Source organism: Leishmania braziliensis, chromosome 18, assembly GCF_000002845.2.
Source record: "Leishmania braziliensis MHOM/BR/75/M2904 complete genome, chromosome 18".
Taxonomy (NCBI): Eukaryota; Euglenozoa; class Kinetoplastea; order Trypanosomatida; family Trypanosomatidae; genus Leishmania; species Leishmania braziliensis.
In genome coordinates, this window is record NC_009310.2 from 181,288 (window position 1) to 194,563 (window position 13,276).

At 63.7% G+C, this 13,276-nt stretch overlaps 4 protein-coding genes across 4 annotated transcripts; all 4 read right to left on the minus strand.

Annotated features, from left to right (window-relative positions):
* Positions 1 to 2,136: 2,136 nt before the first annotated feature.
* LBRM_18_0460 (amastin-like surface protein) lies at positions 2,137 to 2,766 on the minus strand (the record flags this gene model as incomplete). The annotated part of the gene is made up of 1 exon (XM_001563920.1): positions 2,137 to 2,766. One exon carries the CDS (start codon positions 2,764 to 2,766, stop codon positions 2,137 to 2,139), a length of 630 nt encoding a protein of 209 aa, XP_001563970.1.
* A 3,615-nt stretch (positions 2,767 to 6,381) lies between these two features.
* On the minus strand, positions 6,382 to 6,969 carry LBRM_18_0470 (amastin-like surface protein; the record flags this gene model as incomplete). The annotated part of the gene is made up of 1 exon (XM_001563921.1): positions 6,382 to 6,969. One exon carries the CDS (start codon positions 6,967 to 6,969, stop codon positions 6,382 to 6,384), a length of 588 nt encoding a protein of 195 aa, XP_001563971.1.
* Positions 6,970 to 9,762: 2,793 nt separating this feature from the next.
* Positions 9,763 to 10,938, minus strand: LBRM_18_0480 (putative phosphatidic acid phosphatase; the record flags this gene model as incomplete). Its single annotated transcript, XM_001563922.1, has 1 exon — positions 9,763 to 10,938. One exon carries the CDS (start codon positions 10,936 to 10,938, stop codon positions 9,763 to 9,765), a length of 1,176 nt encoding a protein of 391 aa, XP_001563972.1.
* Positions 10,939 to 12,700: 1,762 nt separating this feature from the next.
* On the minus strand, positions 12,701 to 13,183 carry LBRM_18_0490 (putative phosphatidic acid phosphatase; the record flags this gene model as incomplete). The annotated part of the gene is made up of 1 exon (XM_001563923.1): positions 12,701 to 13,183. One exon carries the CDS (start codon positions 13,181 to 13,183, stop codon positions 12,701 to 12,703), a length of 483 nt encoding a protein of 160 aa, XP_001563973.1.
* Between the last annotated feature and the right edge of the window lie 93 nt (positions 13,184 to 13,276).

The window sequence follows — 13,276 nt, forward strand, 5'->3', positions numbered from 1 at the left end:
CACACACGCAGCCAAACGAGAGGAAGCAGGCGGGCGCGAGACACGCCGCACCGGCAGCGGAGGAGCGACAGAAGCGCAGGACAGGGGGCGCTGTTTGCCACCCCCCGGCAAGCCACGCCCTCCCCCCCCCCTCGCCTGCTGACCTCCTCGCGCACCTCCGCTTCAGTCACGCCTCCGCGGCGCAGGAATGCGCTTTGCACAGCGAGGACGGGGAGAGACTGTGCAGAGCAACGGCGGGCCAACCGCCTGGGGCTTCGTGTCGCGTCTCTCTGCACTGTTGCAGGGGCGCCTCCGCGAGTCCCATTCACAGCGAGGGAGCAAAGGCGAGTGCGCAGTCGTGCCTGTCCCGCCCCCTCCCCATTACTGCCTTCTCGCTGCGCCACCGTGTCCCCGTCTCGCCCACCCGCCCCTCCATCTCTGCAAGGCGGAGGCAGTCGCCCATTTCCCAAACGAGCACCAGCACGCACATGCGCAACAGCATACACATCGGCAAGAGCAAGGCGCAGCACCGCCGTGGTACACAGAGGGGAGGGGGCGCTGGCAGCGACGGGCACACACGAGAGGCAACAGGAGTGGCGCGAGGGATTAAGCACGTGAGGGAGGGCAAACTCTATCTTATTGACCGCTGAGCGAAAGGGGAGGAGAGGACAGAGAAGCCTAAGCGAAACAGAGAGAAAGCACAAGCAATACAGAGCACACACCCGGCTGGATGGAGAGGTGGAGGGGACGGCGTCAGCGAGGGGAGGAAGAGCGGCGAGGAGCGGCACCGCACGCCGCGCTCACCCTCCGCCGCCGCACACACACCCTCACTCACACACAGACAATAGACACGGGTGGACAGTAGCGAAAAGAGCACAGAGAGAGGTGAAGCAGAGAAGCCAAAGAAAAAAAGGGAGTGTAAACATGAAAGAGAAAGGCGTAAGCGTCCTGCAGCTGTGCGTGTGGGCGTGTCCTGATGCTCCGCTTCCTGCCCGGCGACTTGCGCCTATCAGCTCCGGGCGCTCGCGTGCGGGTGCCTGAGCCCACCTCCGGGTCGCCGCTCACCACCACCGGGCGCCTCCGAGAAGCACCCGTGCGACAGGCGCGACGGCGCAGCAGAGAGCAGACCCGCCAGGCGGCACACGCGCACGCACACCACACAGCCCTGCCACGGCCAGCAGCAGGGGGGCAGTATGGGTGCATGCCGGAGGCGCTGCAGGCAGCTGGCCAGCTGCAGGTCCGGGTCCTGTGAGGCCCTGCGCCATGCATCGCCCTCCCGCGTCTGCACCCGCGGCCCGGCACCGTATGCTGCGGTCACTCTCCACTCCAGTGTCCGGGGCATTCAGTGGGGTCATCAGGCAATGCACGAAGGGCGCAGAGAAAGGCGCGAGCAGCGCAGGAGAGGCGAAGCAGCGGAAGGGCGCAGCGAGGGTCCCCGATCTCTCTCTCCGTGTCGCCGGAGCCGGCTCTCGCCCGCTGCGAGTGCCAGGAGAACGAGGGAGTCGCAGCAGCGTCACAACGGCGGGGCGGCGACCCACGCAGGAGAGGAAGGGGCGGCGGCCAGAAGGCAGCGAGGCGCCGGAGGCACGGGCGGGCCCGCCGCCGCCAAGCGCAGCCCGCCGTGCAGGCAAAGCAGGCAAACAAGGCCTCGCCGGGAACGCACAAACGCATCGATACGCTTAGAACGGAAGGCAGAGGCACACGGGGGAACCCACCAAAACAGCGCTCGTGCATTCCTCCCGCCAGGCGCCGCTCTGCCGTGGGCAAGTCGGAACGCGCTCACACGCACCGCGCCAGCGCGCGAGGGGGGAGCAGCTCGAGAGGCTGCGCGCACACAGAGGGCCCTACAAAGAGGTGAAGGGAAGGACACGCGACGGCAGAGGCAGCGCCAGCGGCTCCCAACGACGCGGGATGGGGGCGGGGAGCGCCGCACACGGGTGCACGGGGAGGGCGGCGACAGAGACGCCGGCGGCAAGCAGGCACGAGCACCCATGGCGTTCGCTCCCCTCCTTCGCGCTCACACCAACTCCGCCAAGGGGGCGTCGCGGTGGGGGGTGCCACGCCGCCGTCAGGGTCGACCGCCGCTTCCTCCGGTTCTACCCATCGCACGGCGAGTTCTACGGCTCTGGGACTGTTTCTCCCACCTCAATCTCTCACCTAGAACGGGAGCAGCAAGGAGATGATGTTGAGGATATCCAGAATCCACGCCAACACGAAGAGCGTAAAACCAGAACCATAAGTGTGGTAGCGTTTCTGTTCCGGACAGTCGAAGCTGTCGTTCGTGTTGTACGTCACCACCATGGCCGCCCAGACAACGCACACGGTGGCAGCGCCCACAATGTTGAGCGCCAGGCAGACCCAGCGGAGGTAAGAACAGCAGAACAGCTGAATGACGCCCAGCACGAACGCCAAACCGTACACGAAGATGGAGATCAGAGCGAACGCCTGAGCAAGGCGGAAACGATTGAGGCGGTTTGGGCAAAACCTCCACTGCCGAGAAGCATTTAGACCGTAATCTGTCGTAAAGACACCCTTCTTTAACCCCCAGAGTGTCGTCACAACGACTTCACTTGGGGAACTCGACGTACCGGTTAGACGAAACATGTCGATCGGCGTACCAAACAGCACAAAGAAGAAGGCAAAGAACTGTACGACCACGTAGACAATGAGACCAATACGGCCCTTAACCAGCGACACTTGTAAGTCGGAATCCGTGCTATGCTTCTCGGTGGTCTCGGGGTCCGTGACGCTAGTCTTTTCAGACTTCTCGGAAGAGAACTTCGCCATTGCAGAGAATGATGCGGGGGTCGGGGTTGTGCTGCAGTGCAAACAGAGGGGGAGGCAGGCGGCAAATGGAGGAGAGCGAAAGAGAGTCGAGTCTTCGCGAAGTGATACCTGGCGTGCTGCTGCGTGTGCGCGCGCGTTGTTGGCGTTGGCGCTCGTGTTGCGAAGGGGAAGAGGTGGGGGAGGAGCGCATGGTGGAGGTGGGAGAAGAACAGAGAGAGGTTCAAACAGAGGTGAGGGAGTGCAGTGAGGCGACGGGCAAGCGAGGGTGCAAGGCGTGCACAGCAAGATCACATGCAGGCACACACGCAGCCGTGGTGGAGAGGTCGCCGGCGGCGGCACACAGCCGCACACACAGGGGAGGGGGTGCCCTCCTGCCGCCACGGTGTGCGGTGGAGTTGTCGAGGGGTCAAAGGCGGCGCATTGCCCACATGCGTGCACCACTGGGTGCGGTGTGCGGCTATCCTCGGCAGCAGAGGACCGAGGAGAGGCGAGCAAGAGGCCACGAGCGACGCCAAGCGCACGATGGGAAACGGGTCGTGCTCAGCCTCGCTGGTGGGCCGGCGGCGCGTGGGGGCCCGCGCAGCCATCCGACCTGCCTTCCCGATTCGCCTCGCGCCACCCACGCGCTCCGCTACCCTTCCCACGATCCCTCGCCTCGACACGCCACACCTGCCACTCATCCCCCCTGCCCCATCCAAGCCGCAGCGGCCCCCTCTGCCTACGCACATGCGCACGCGGGCGTGGCAGCACGGTGTGGTCCCGCAGCACTAGCAGATAGAGAGGGGCAAAACGCGCAGCGCTGGCAGGAGAGCGCCGCAGGCAGGGTTGGGGCGAGGGGGACCGTGAGAGGAGAGCGCCCCATGGCCTGGGCACACGCGCGCGGCCACCAGCGCCGCACAGCCGGGCAGCAGCAGCCGCGGCCTGGTCGAGACCGAAAGGCAAAAGAGCGAGCGGCAACGAGCAACCGCCAGGCGACGGCCTCGCCAGCAGGAGATGGGCAGGGGGGGTGCAGCGTGGAATTCTGCGCGGAGGAGGAGCAGGGGCGGCAAGGCCGTCGAGCACGATCGGGGCGTGCGAGACAGCTGACAGGCGCGCCCCCTCCCCCTGCACGGCGCCACCAGGAGGGGGATGCCAAGGAGGCAGACACCCACCCGCGGAGCGCGTGGCACGAGGCGTTGCGCTGCTGTGGGGCGCCTCACGGCTTAGACGGCGCCGACCACGAGCGCGGCGACGCGGCGCAGCCACAGCAGGCGGCCGGAATGCTCAGAGACACGCACAGCCTCGAGGGCGCACGAGCGGCGCGTGTGCGCGGGCGCCGTGTGCCGGACGACGGACGAAAGGGCAGTAGAAGTGAGCGAGTGTAGTCTCAGAGGGCAGGCGCGGAGGAGAGGGCAAGAGAGATGGTAGACGGCCGAAAAGCGTGTGCAAGGCTGAGGCATGCATGGGCGTGTGGCGAGGTGGGGGGCGGTGGTGAGGAGGGACGGCTGGCGTGCGAGGGTGCCACCGTGCCACACGCGCACGCGCGGAGCACGGGGGAGGGGCACATGAGTCGAGCGAGAGCGGGCCGCTGTGGCGGCGCTAAGACGCACCAGCACGCGTGCCGGCTCAACAAGGAGGGGCTGTCGCCGCGCATCGAGGGGAGAGAGGGGCGCACCCCTGCACGTGCCCTCCTTGCCTGTGGGTCCATGCACCCGCCGCTCCGGGGCGGTGTCACGCAGACGCGGCACCCCACCCTCGCTCCTCGCAGCGCACCACAGGCGCCTCACTCGCCCGCAATGCGCCGCACCCTCGCTTCACCCCGCTGCGGTGACCACGCGCGTGAGAGAGGCAGAGAGACTCACGGCGAGGGAGCAAAGGCGGGTGCGCAGTCGTGCCTGTCCCGCCCCCTCCCCATTACTGCCTTCTCGCTGCGCCACCGTGTCCCCGTCTCGCCCACCCGCCCCTCCATCTCTGCAAGGCGGAGGCAGTCGCCCATTTCCCAAACGAGCACCAGCACGCACATGCGCAACAGCATACACATCGGCAAGAGCAAGGCGCAGCACCGCCGTGGTACACAGAGGGGAGGGGGCGCTGGCAGCGACGGGCACACACGAGAGGCAACAGGAGTGGCGCGAGGGATTAAGCACGTGAGGGAGGGCAAACTCTATCTTATTGACCGCTGAGCGAAAGGGGAGGAGAGGACAGAGAAGCCTAAGCGAAACAGAGAGAAAGCACAAGCAATACAGAGCACACACCCGGCTGGATGGAGAGGTGGAGGGGACGGCGTCAGCGAGGGGAGGAAGAGCGGCGAGGAGCGGCACCGCACGCCGCGCTCACCCTCCGCCGCCGCACACACGCCCTCACTCACACACAGACAATAGACGGGCGATATAGCAAAGAAGAGCCCAGAGGTATATCAAGCGCAGGGCAGAGAAGCCAAAGAAGAAATGGGAGGGGAAACATGAAAGAGAAAGGCGTAAGCGTCCTGCGGCTGTGCGTGCGGGCGTGTCCTGATGCTCCGCTTCCTGCACAGCGACTTGCGCCTATCAGCTCCGGGCGCTCGCGGGCGGGTCCCTGCGCCCACCTCCGGGTCGCCGCTCACCACCACCGGGCGCCTCCGAGAAGCACCCGTGCGACAGGCGCGACGGTGCAGCAGAGAGCAGACCCGCCAGGCGGCACACACGCACGCACATCACACAGCCCTGCCACGGCCAGCAGCAGGGGGGCAGTATGGGTGCATGCCGGAGGCGCTGCAGGCAGCTGGCCAGCTGCAGGTCCGGGCCCTGTGAGGCCCTGCGCCATGCGTCGCCCTCCCGCGCCTGCACCCGCGGCCCGGCACCGTTTGCTGCGGTCACTCTCCACTCCGGTGTCCGGGGCATTCAGTGGGGTCATCAGGCAATGCGCGAAGGGCGCAGAGAAAGGCGCGAGCAGCGCAGGAGAGGCGAAGCAGCGGAAGGGCGCAGTGAGGGTCCCCGACCTCTCTCTCTCGCAGCTCGCCGGAGCCCGCTCTCGCCCGCTGCGAGTGCCAGGAGAACGGGGGAGTCGCAGCAGCGCCACAACGGCGGGGCGGCGACACACGCAGGAGAGGAAGAGGCGGCGGCCAGAAGGCAGCGAGGCGCCGGAGGCACGGGCGGGCCCGCCGCCGCCAAGCGCAGCCCGCCGTGCAGGCAAAGCAGGCAAGCAAGGCCTAGCCGGGAACGCACAAACACATCGATACGCTTAGAACGGAAGGCAGAGGCGCACGGGGGAACCCACCAAAACAGCGCTCGTGCATTCCTCCCGCCAGGCGCCGCTCTGCCGTGGGCAAGTCGGAACGCGCTCACACGCACCGCGCCAGCGCGCGAGGGGGGAGCAGCTCGAGAGGCTGCGCGCACACAGGGGACCCTACAAAGAGGTGAAGGGAAGGACACGCGACGGCAGAGGCAGCGCCAGCGGCTCCCAGCGACGCGGGATGGGGATGGGGAGCGCCGCACACGGGTGCACGGGGAGGACGGCGACAGAGACGCCGGCGGCAAGCAGGCACGAGCACCCATGGCGTTCGCTCCCCTCCTTCGCGCTCACACGAACTCCGCCCAGGGGGTGTCGCGGTGGGGGATGCCACGCCGCCGTCAGGGTCGGCCGTCGCTTCCTCCGGTTCTACTCCCCCGGCTGACTTTTGCGCTCCTCTGTGCTGACAGTCTCACTTGAGTTCTCATATAGAGAGAGGAGCAGTAAGATGACGATGTTGGCGATATTCAGAATCCACGCCAGCAGGAAGAGAGCGAACCCGGCACCGTAAGTGGAGACAGTGTTCATTCCGGGACACCTCTCGCCGTCTCTCTTGTAGAAAGTCACCGCTATGCCCAACCAGACAATGAGCACGGTGACAGCACCCACAATGTTGAGCGCAAGGCAGACCCAGCGGAGCCAACGGCAGCAGAACAGCATGATCACGCCCATGACGAACGCCGCTCCGTACACGAAGATGGAGATCAAAGCGAACGCCTGCAGTGCGCGGAAACGATCGCGTCGATTGTGGCAGTTACGCCACAATCCATCATTTGAATTGTCGTACCTTGTACTGGTGCAGTTCAGTTGGAAACCCCATAAGGTGACGCACATGCGGCGCGTAAAGTTCCGAATATCCTTGAAGTGAAATACATCGAGAGGCGTAGCCACCAGCACAAAGAAGAACGCGAAGAACTGTAAGATCAAGTAGAGCAGAAGGGCGAGATTCCACGTCATCTTTGCAAGTACACAACGAACTGTAAAAACGGAGCCGGCGGCGGGCAGTAGAGAGAGTGGCGCGGGGGAGGGGGGGTCGAGACTGCGCAACTGTGGAGACGAGGAGGGATACCGGAGGCGGGGGGAGTGAGTGAGCAAAAGAGAGTCGAGTCTTCACGGAGGAACAGCTCGGGTGCTACTGCGTGTGCGTGGGTTTAGAGAGAGGGCGTGAGAGAGGTGCGCAGGACTGCAAGGGGGTGGGGGGGGGAGAGAAAAAAGGAGGTGGGGGAGAGCGGTGAGGGCACGGTGCACGTGGGGATGCGAGGCATGCTCAGCGGGAGCAGCGGGGCCACTTGCAGACACACACGCAGCCAAACGAGAGGAAGCAGGCGGGCGCGAGACACGCCGCACCGGCAGCGGAGGAGCGACAGAAGCGCAGGACAGGGGGCGCTGTTTGCCACCCCCCGGCAAGCCACGCCCTCCCCCCCCCTCGCCTGCTGACCTCCTCGCGCACCTCCGCTTCAGTCACGCCTCCGCGGCGCAGGAATGCGCTTTGCACAGCGAGGACGGGGAGAGACTGTGCAGAGCAACGGCGGGCCAACCGCCTGGGGCTTCGTGTCGCGTCTCTCTGCACTATTGCAGGGGCGCCTCCGCGAGTCCCATTCACAGCGAGGGAGCAAAGGCGAGTGCGCAGTCGTGCCTGTCCCGCTCCCTCCCCATTACTGCCTTCTCGCTGCGCCACCGTGTCCCCGTCTCGCCCACCCGCCCCTCCATCTCTGCAAGGCGGAGGCAGTCGCCCATTTCCCAAACGAGCACCAGCACGCACATGCGCAACAGCATACACATCGGCAAGAGCAAGGCGCAGCACCGCCGTGGTACACAGAGGGGAGGGGGCGCTGGCAGCGACGGGCACACACGAGAGGCAACAGGAGTGGCGCGAGGGACGGGCGCACCCTGCTCACGCCAAAGGCGATTAGGCCGCAGAGGATACACAGGAGATAGTCATGCAGCCGAAAGAAGAAGATAAAACGCAACACCTCGTTGAGGCGGAGCGACCCCATCTTTGCTCGTTTTGCCCGCTGCCTTCTTGTCAAGGAAGGGTAGGGGAGGGAAGCAGTAGAGGGCGGGATGGCAGAGCGGCGGGTCGCAGAACAGGGCCCAGACCCCAGCAATAATGGATTGGGGCTGCTTTGCGCGTGTGCGTGCGCAACCGAATGAGGCGCGTGTGAAAGGGCCGGCAAAGGGGCGCTACGGTGGCGGCTGACACCCGGAGGGTGAAGGTAGACACGATCACTATGGACGCGAGTGCCTCTGAAAGAACTGAAATAGAGAGCGAGGGGGAGCAAGAGGCCGATGGGTGACATGCGCGGGCATGCCATGTCAACGACGCCAGCCTAGGTGGCGGCAGCGTTTCTGCACCAGTAAGGGGGTGGTGAAGCACTGGCCGTGAAGAGGAGACGGGGACCACCTCATGGTCTCTGCGCCTCCTTTTCTCCGGCCGATCGTGCGCCACCGCGCACTTCTGAAGTGGCACAGCGAAGAAAACGACACCGGCCATCCCCCGGCGAATGCAAAGCACACAGGAGATGAACGGGCAAGCAGGCATAGGCGCCTCTTCTCGCTTATCCTTCGCGCTGGGGCGAGTACACCACCCCCGAAAACTCGAACACACCGGCGATGCTGCCTGCATCAACCCCCACAGCTATGCGAGCGGTGCGTGCGTGCGGGGTTGGGCATCGGGTATGCGTTTGCGTTCGAGATTGTTTCTCTTTCACCACACACCTTCACTTGGTGCATTCTTCTGCTCCTCGCCCTGACGCACACTCTCCCCACCCCCTACCCCCCATACACACACTTTCCTCGTTGGTGTCGCCGCCAGAGCTGAGCACACCGTGGCCAAGCACTACACAGCAAGAAGGTAGGGAAGTGGGGTATTGGGGTGGGGGACTGGGGCCTCGCGCCACGGCAGCAGGGAAAAGAGCAAACGACAGGAAGAGGGGATGAGGGATAGACCCGAACTCCAGCACACGCGCAACAGGGTGCATAGGTCTGCCCAGCCCGTGCTGACCTCGACAAGGTCCATAACACTGTGCTTCTCCGCCCTTGTAGAGCGGGAGAGGTGGCCAGGCAAACGGCTCTCGTCTTCAAGCACCGCTATCCTCGCATGTCCAGGAGCACCAGCAGCATGGCGGCATCGATGCTCGAGAAATGAACACACACACACACACACACACACACACACACACACTTAAGCACGCGTGTAGGCGTCAGAAGCAACCTCAAACCGCTGATGGCCCACAAAACAAGAAAGTAGCAAAGACGATTTTCATAACGCAACTAAAAGCAAAGAAGCAAACGCGCCCGCACCCGTGTGGGGGCGAGGGGGCAAGGCGCCAGAAGAAAAGCATTCGAGGAGGGGGAGAAGGCGCATGAAGCCCCGCACACCTTCTACGCCTTTCGGCCCCTGGCAAGCAGGCAAAGAAGAGCGAGTGAGAGTGGCTCTCCTCTCTCTCTCTCGCCGCAGCCCATCGGAGATGCAAGAATGAGGTTCGACGGAGGATGGCGGAGGCTGCAACGTAAAGGCAGTAAAACGCAAGCGACGGGGAGACTCCATGGTCGCCTCTCACACTGCGCACCACCAGGATGATTCCTGCCGCTGGGGTGACTCGCTGGCTTGTTTTCATGCGTCTTTCTATCGTTCACAGAGCGCTACGCTTGCATAGATGCGCCGTAGAAGCTGGCACACACACACACACACACACTACGGCGTCGCTCTGGGGCTCGCTGCCCACAAACTCGCGTCCGTGCGCTTGGCTAGGCATAGTAGGCAAACCGGGGCGTCAACTGGCCCGTGCCATAATTCACCACCATTGTCGCCCTCACAGCAACCAAAGCGGTGAAGATGCCGATCAGGCTGCCTGCGAGGATGTCGTCGAAGTTATGGCGGTTATCACGCGTCCGCGATACCGCCACGGTGATGGGGAGGATGAGTGGAGTAAGACCGATCAGGATGCGCCACAACGACGCACCGCTGCGGCGAAACGCATGCAGCGAGTGCAGCACGTAAAAGCAAAGCGGAACGAAGGCAGAGAAGCCCGCGCTGCTGTGGCCGGATGGAAACGATAGGCGGCCCTCGTTGGCCACAGTGCACCAGTCCACGCCCACGCTGCTGGCGTTGAAGCCCTCGTTGCGGAGGCGGGAAAGAAAGTCGGGCCGCAGTCGACCGGCGTAGACCTTCAGCGCGTTCACTATCATCACGGACAAGGCGACGGAGAAGGCCTGCAGCAGCACCCACATATGTGTGTAGAGGAGAAAGCGCTGCCACGGATGTGCAAGAGTGTATAGGTGCACTGCCTGCGGTTGGGTCGCGCTGCTGGCTGCGTGAGCAAGCGATACAGCAACAGATCCCGATGATCTGCCGTCGTCGCCACGGCTGCCGCAGAGTTTCTCGGGCGGAGGCGACGCTGATAGATGGCAGGCAGGTGCAACGGCCGCCGTCTCAGAGCAAACCTGCACCTCCTGGGTTGGTTCGCGCCCGCTGGTCGAGTTCTGAGGCTTCGATGAGTCGGAAGAGAGCGCCAGGGGCGGTGCCTCGAAGTCGGAGCCATTGCCATCCGCTTTCATGCTCATCTCTGCCCCATCACCACCATGGCGTTGGCTCCCCATCAAAATCAGTGTGTGCTCCGCGTACGGCTCGTGGGCCAGAATTCCGCCGTGCCGGCGTGCAAGCCAGCAATGGCGCATCGCCTCACCGAGGACGTAGACGACAAGCGGCGCGGCGGAGATGATGAACAACGTCCATGTCGGGAACGCGGGGCTCTTGCTGAAGGGAAAGTTGATGCTCAGATCTGTCCACGAAAATTCCCGGCAGTACGGGCGCACCCTGCCCACGCCAAAGGCGATTAGGCCGCAGAGGATACACAGGAGATAGTCATGCAGCCGAAAGAAGAAGATAAAACGCAACACCTCGTTGAGGCGGAGCGACCCCATCTTTGCTCGTTTTGCCCGCTGCCTTCTTGTCAAGGAAGGGTAGGGGAGGGAAGCAGTAGAGGGCGGGATGGCAGAGCGGCGGGTCGCAGAACAGGGCCAAGACCCCAGCAATAATGGATTGGGGCTGCTTTGCGCGTGTGCGTGCGCAACCGAATGAGGCGCGTGTGAAGGGGCCGGCAAAGGGGCGCTACGGTGGCGGCTGGCACCCGGAGGGTGAAGGTAGACACGATCACTATGGACGCGAGTGCCTCTGAAAGAACTGAAATAGAGAGCGAGGGGGAGCAAGAGGCCGATGGGTGACATGCGCGGGCATGCCATGTCAACGACGCCAGCCTAGGTGGCGGCAGCGTTTCTGCACCAGTAAGGGGGTGGTGAAGCACTGGCCGTGAAGAGGAGACGGGGACCACCTCATGGTCTCTGCGCCTCCTTTTCTCCGGCCGATCGTGCGCCACCGCGCACTTCTGAAGTGGCACAGCGAAGAAAACGACACCGGCCATCCCCCGGCGAATGCAAAGCACACAGGAGATGAACGGGCAAGCAGGCATAGGCGCCTCTTCTCGCTTATCCTTCGCGCTGGGGCGAGTACACCACCCCGAAAACTCGAACACACCGGCGATGCTGCCTGCATCAACCCCCACAGCTATGCGAGCGGTGCGTGCGTGCGGGGTTGGGCATCGGGTATGCGTTTGCGTTCGAGATTGTTTCTCTTTCACCACACACCTTCACTTGGTGCATTCTTCTGCTCCTCGCCCTGACGCACACTCTCCCCACCCCCTACCCCCCATACACACACTTTCCTCGTTGGTGTCGCCGCCAGAGCTGAGCACACCGTGGCCAAGCACTACACAGCAAGAAGGTAGGGAAGTGGGGTATTGGGGTGGGGGACTGGGGCCTCGCGCCACGGCAGCAGGGAAAAGAGCAAACGACAGGAAGAGGGGATGAGGGATAGACCCGAACTCCAGCACACGCGCAACAGGGTGCATAGGTCTGCCCAGCCCGTGCTGACCTCGACAAGGTCCATAACACTGTGCTTCTCCGCCCTTGTAGAGCGGGAGAGGTGGCCAGGCAAACGGCTCTCGTCTTCAAGCACCGCTATCCTCGCATGTCCAGGAGCACCAGCAGCATGGCGGCATCGATGCTCGAGAAATGAACACACACACACACACACACACACACACACACACACACACTTAAGCACGCGTGTAGGCGTCAGAAGCAACCTCAAACCGCTGATGGCCCACAAAACAAGAAAGTAGCAAAGACGATTTTCATAACGCAACTAAAAGCAAAGAAGCAAACGCGCCCGCACCCGTGTGGGGGCGAGGGGGCAAGGCGCCAGAAGAAAAGCATTCGAGGAGGGGGAGAAGGCGCATGAAGCCCCGCACACCTTCTACGCCTTTCGGCCCCTGGCAAGCAGGCAAAGAAGAGCGAGTGAGAGTGGCTCTCCTCTCTCTCTCTCGCCGCAGCCCATCGGAGATGCAAGAATGAGGTTCGACGGAGGATGGCGGAGGCTGCAACGTAAAGGCAGTAAAACGCAAGCGACGGGGAGACTCCATGGTCGCCTCTCACACTGCGCACCACCAGGATGATTCCTGCCGCTGGGGTGACTCGCTGGCTTGTTTTCATGCGTCTTTCTATCGTTCACAGAGCGCTACGCTTGCATAGATGCGCCGTAGAAGCTGGCACACACACACACACACACACACACACTACGGCGTCGCTCTGGGGCTCGCTGCCCACAAACTCGCGTCCGTGCGCTTGGCTAGGCATAGTAGGCAAACCGGGGCGTCAACTGGCCCGTGCCATAATTCACCACCATTGTCGCCCTCACAGCAACCAAAGCGGTGAAGATGCCGATCAGGCTGCCTGCGAGGATGTCGTCGAAGTTATGGCGGTTATCACGCGTCCGCGATACCGCCACGGTGATGGGGAGGATGAGTGGAGTAAGACCGATCAGGATGCGCCACAACGACACACCGCTGCGGCGAAACGCATGCAGCGAGTGCAGCACGTAAAAGCAAAGCGGAACGAAGGCAGAGAAGCCCGCGCTGCTGTGGCCGGATGGAAACGATAGGCGGCCCTCGTTGGCCACAGTGCACCAGTCCACGCCCACGCTGCTGGCGTTGAAGCCCTCGTTGCGGAGGCGGGAAAGAAAGTCGGGCCGCAGTCGACCGGCGTAGACCTTCAGCGCGTTCACTATCATCACGGACAAGGCGACGGAGAAGGCCTGCAGCAGCACCCACATATGTGTGTAGAGGAGAAAGCGCTGCCACGGATGTGCAAGAGTGTATAGGTGCACTGCCTGCGGTTGGGTCGCGCTGTGGCTGCGTGAGCAAGC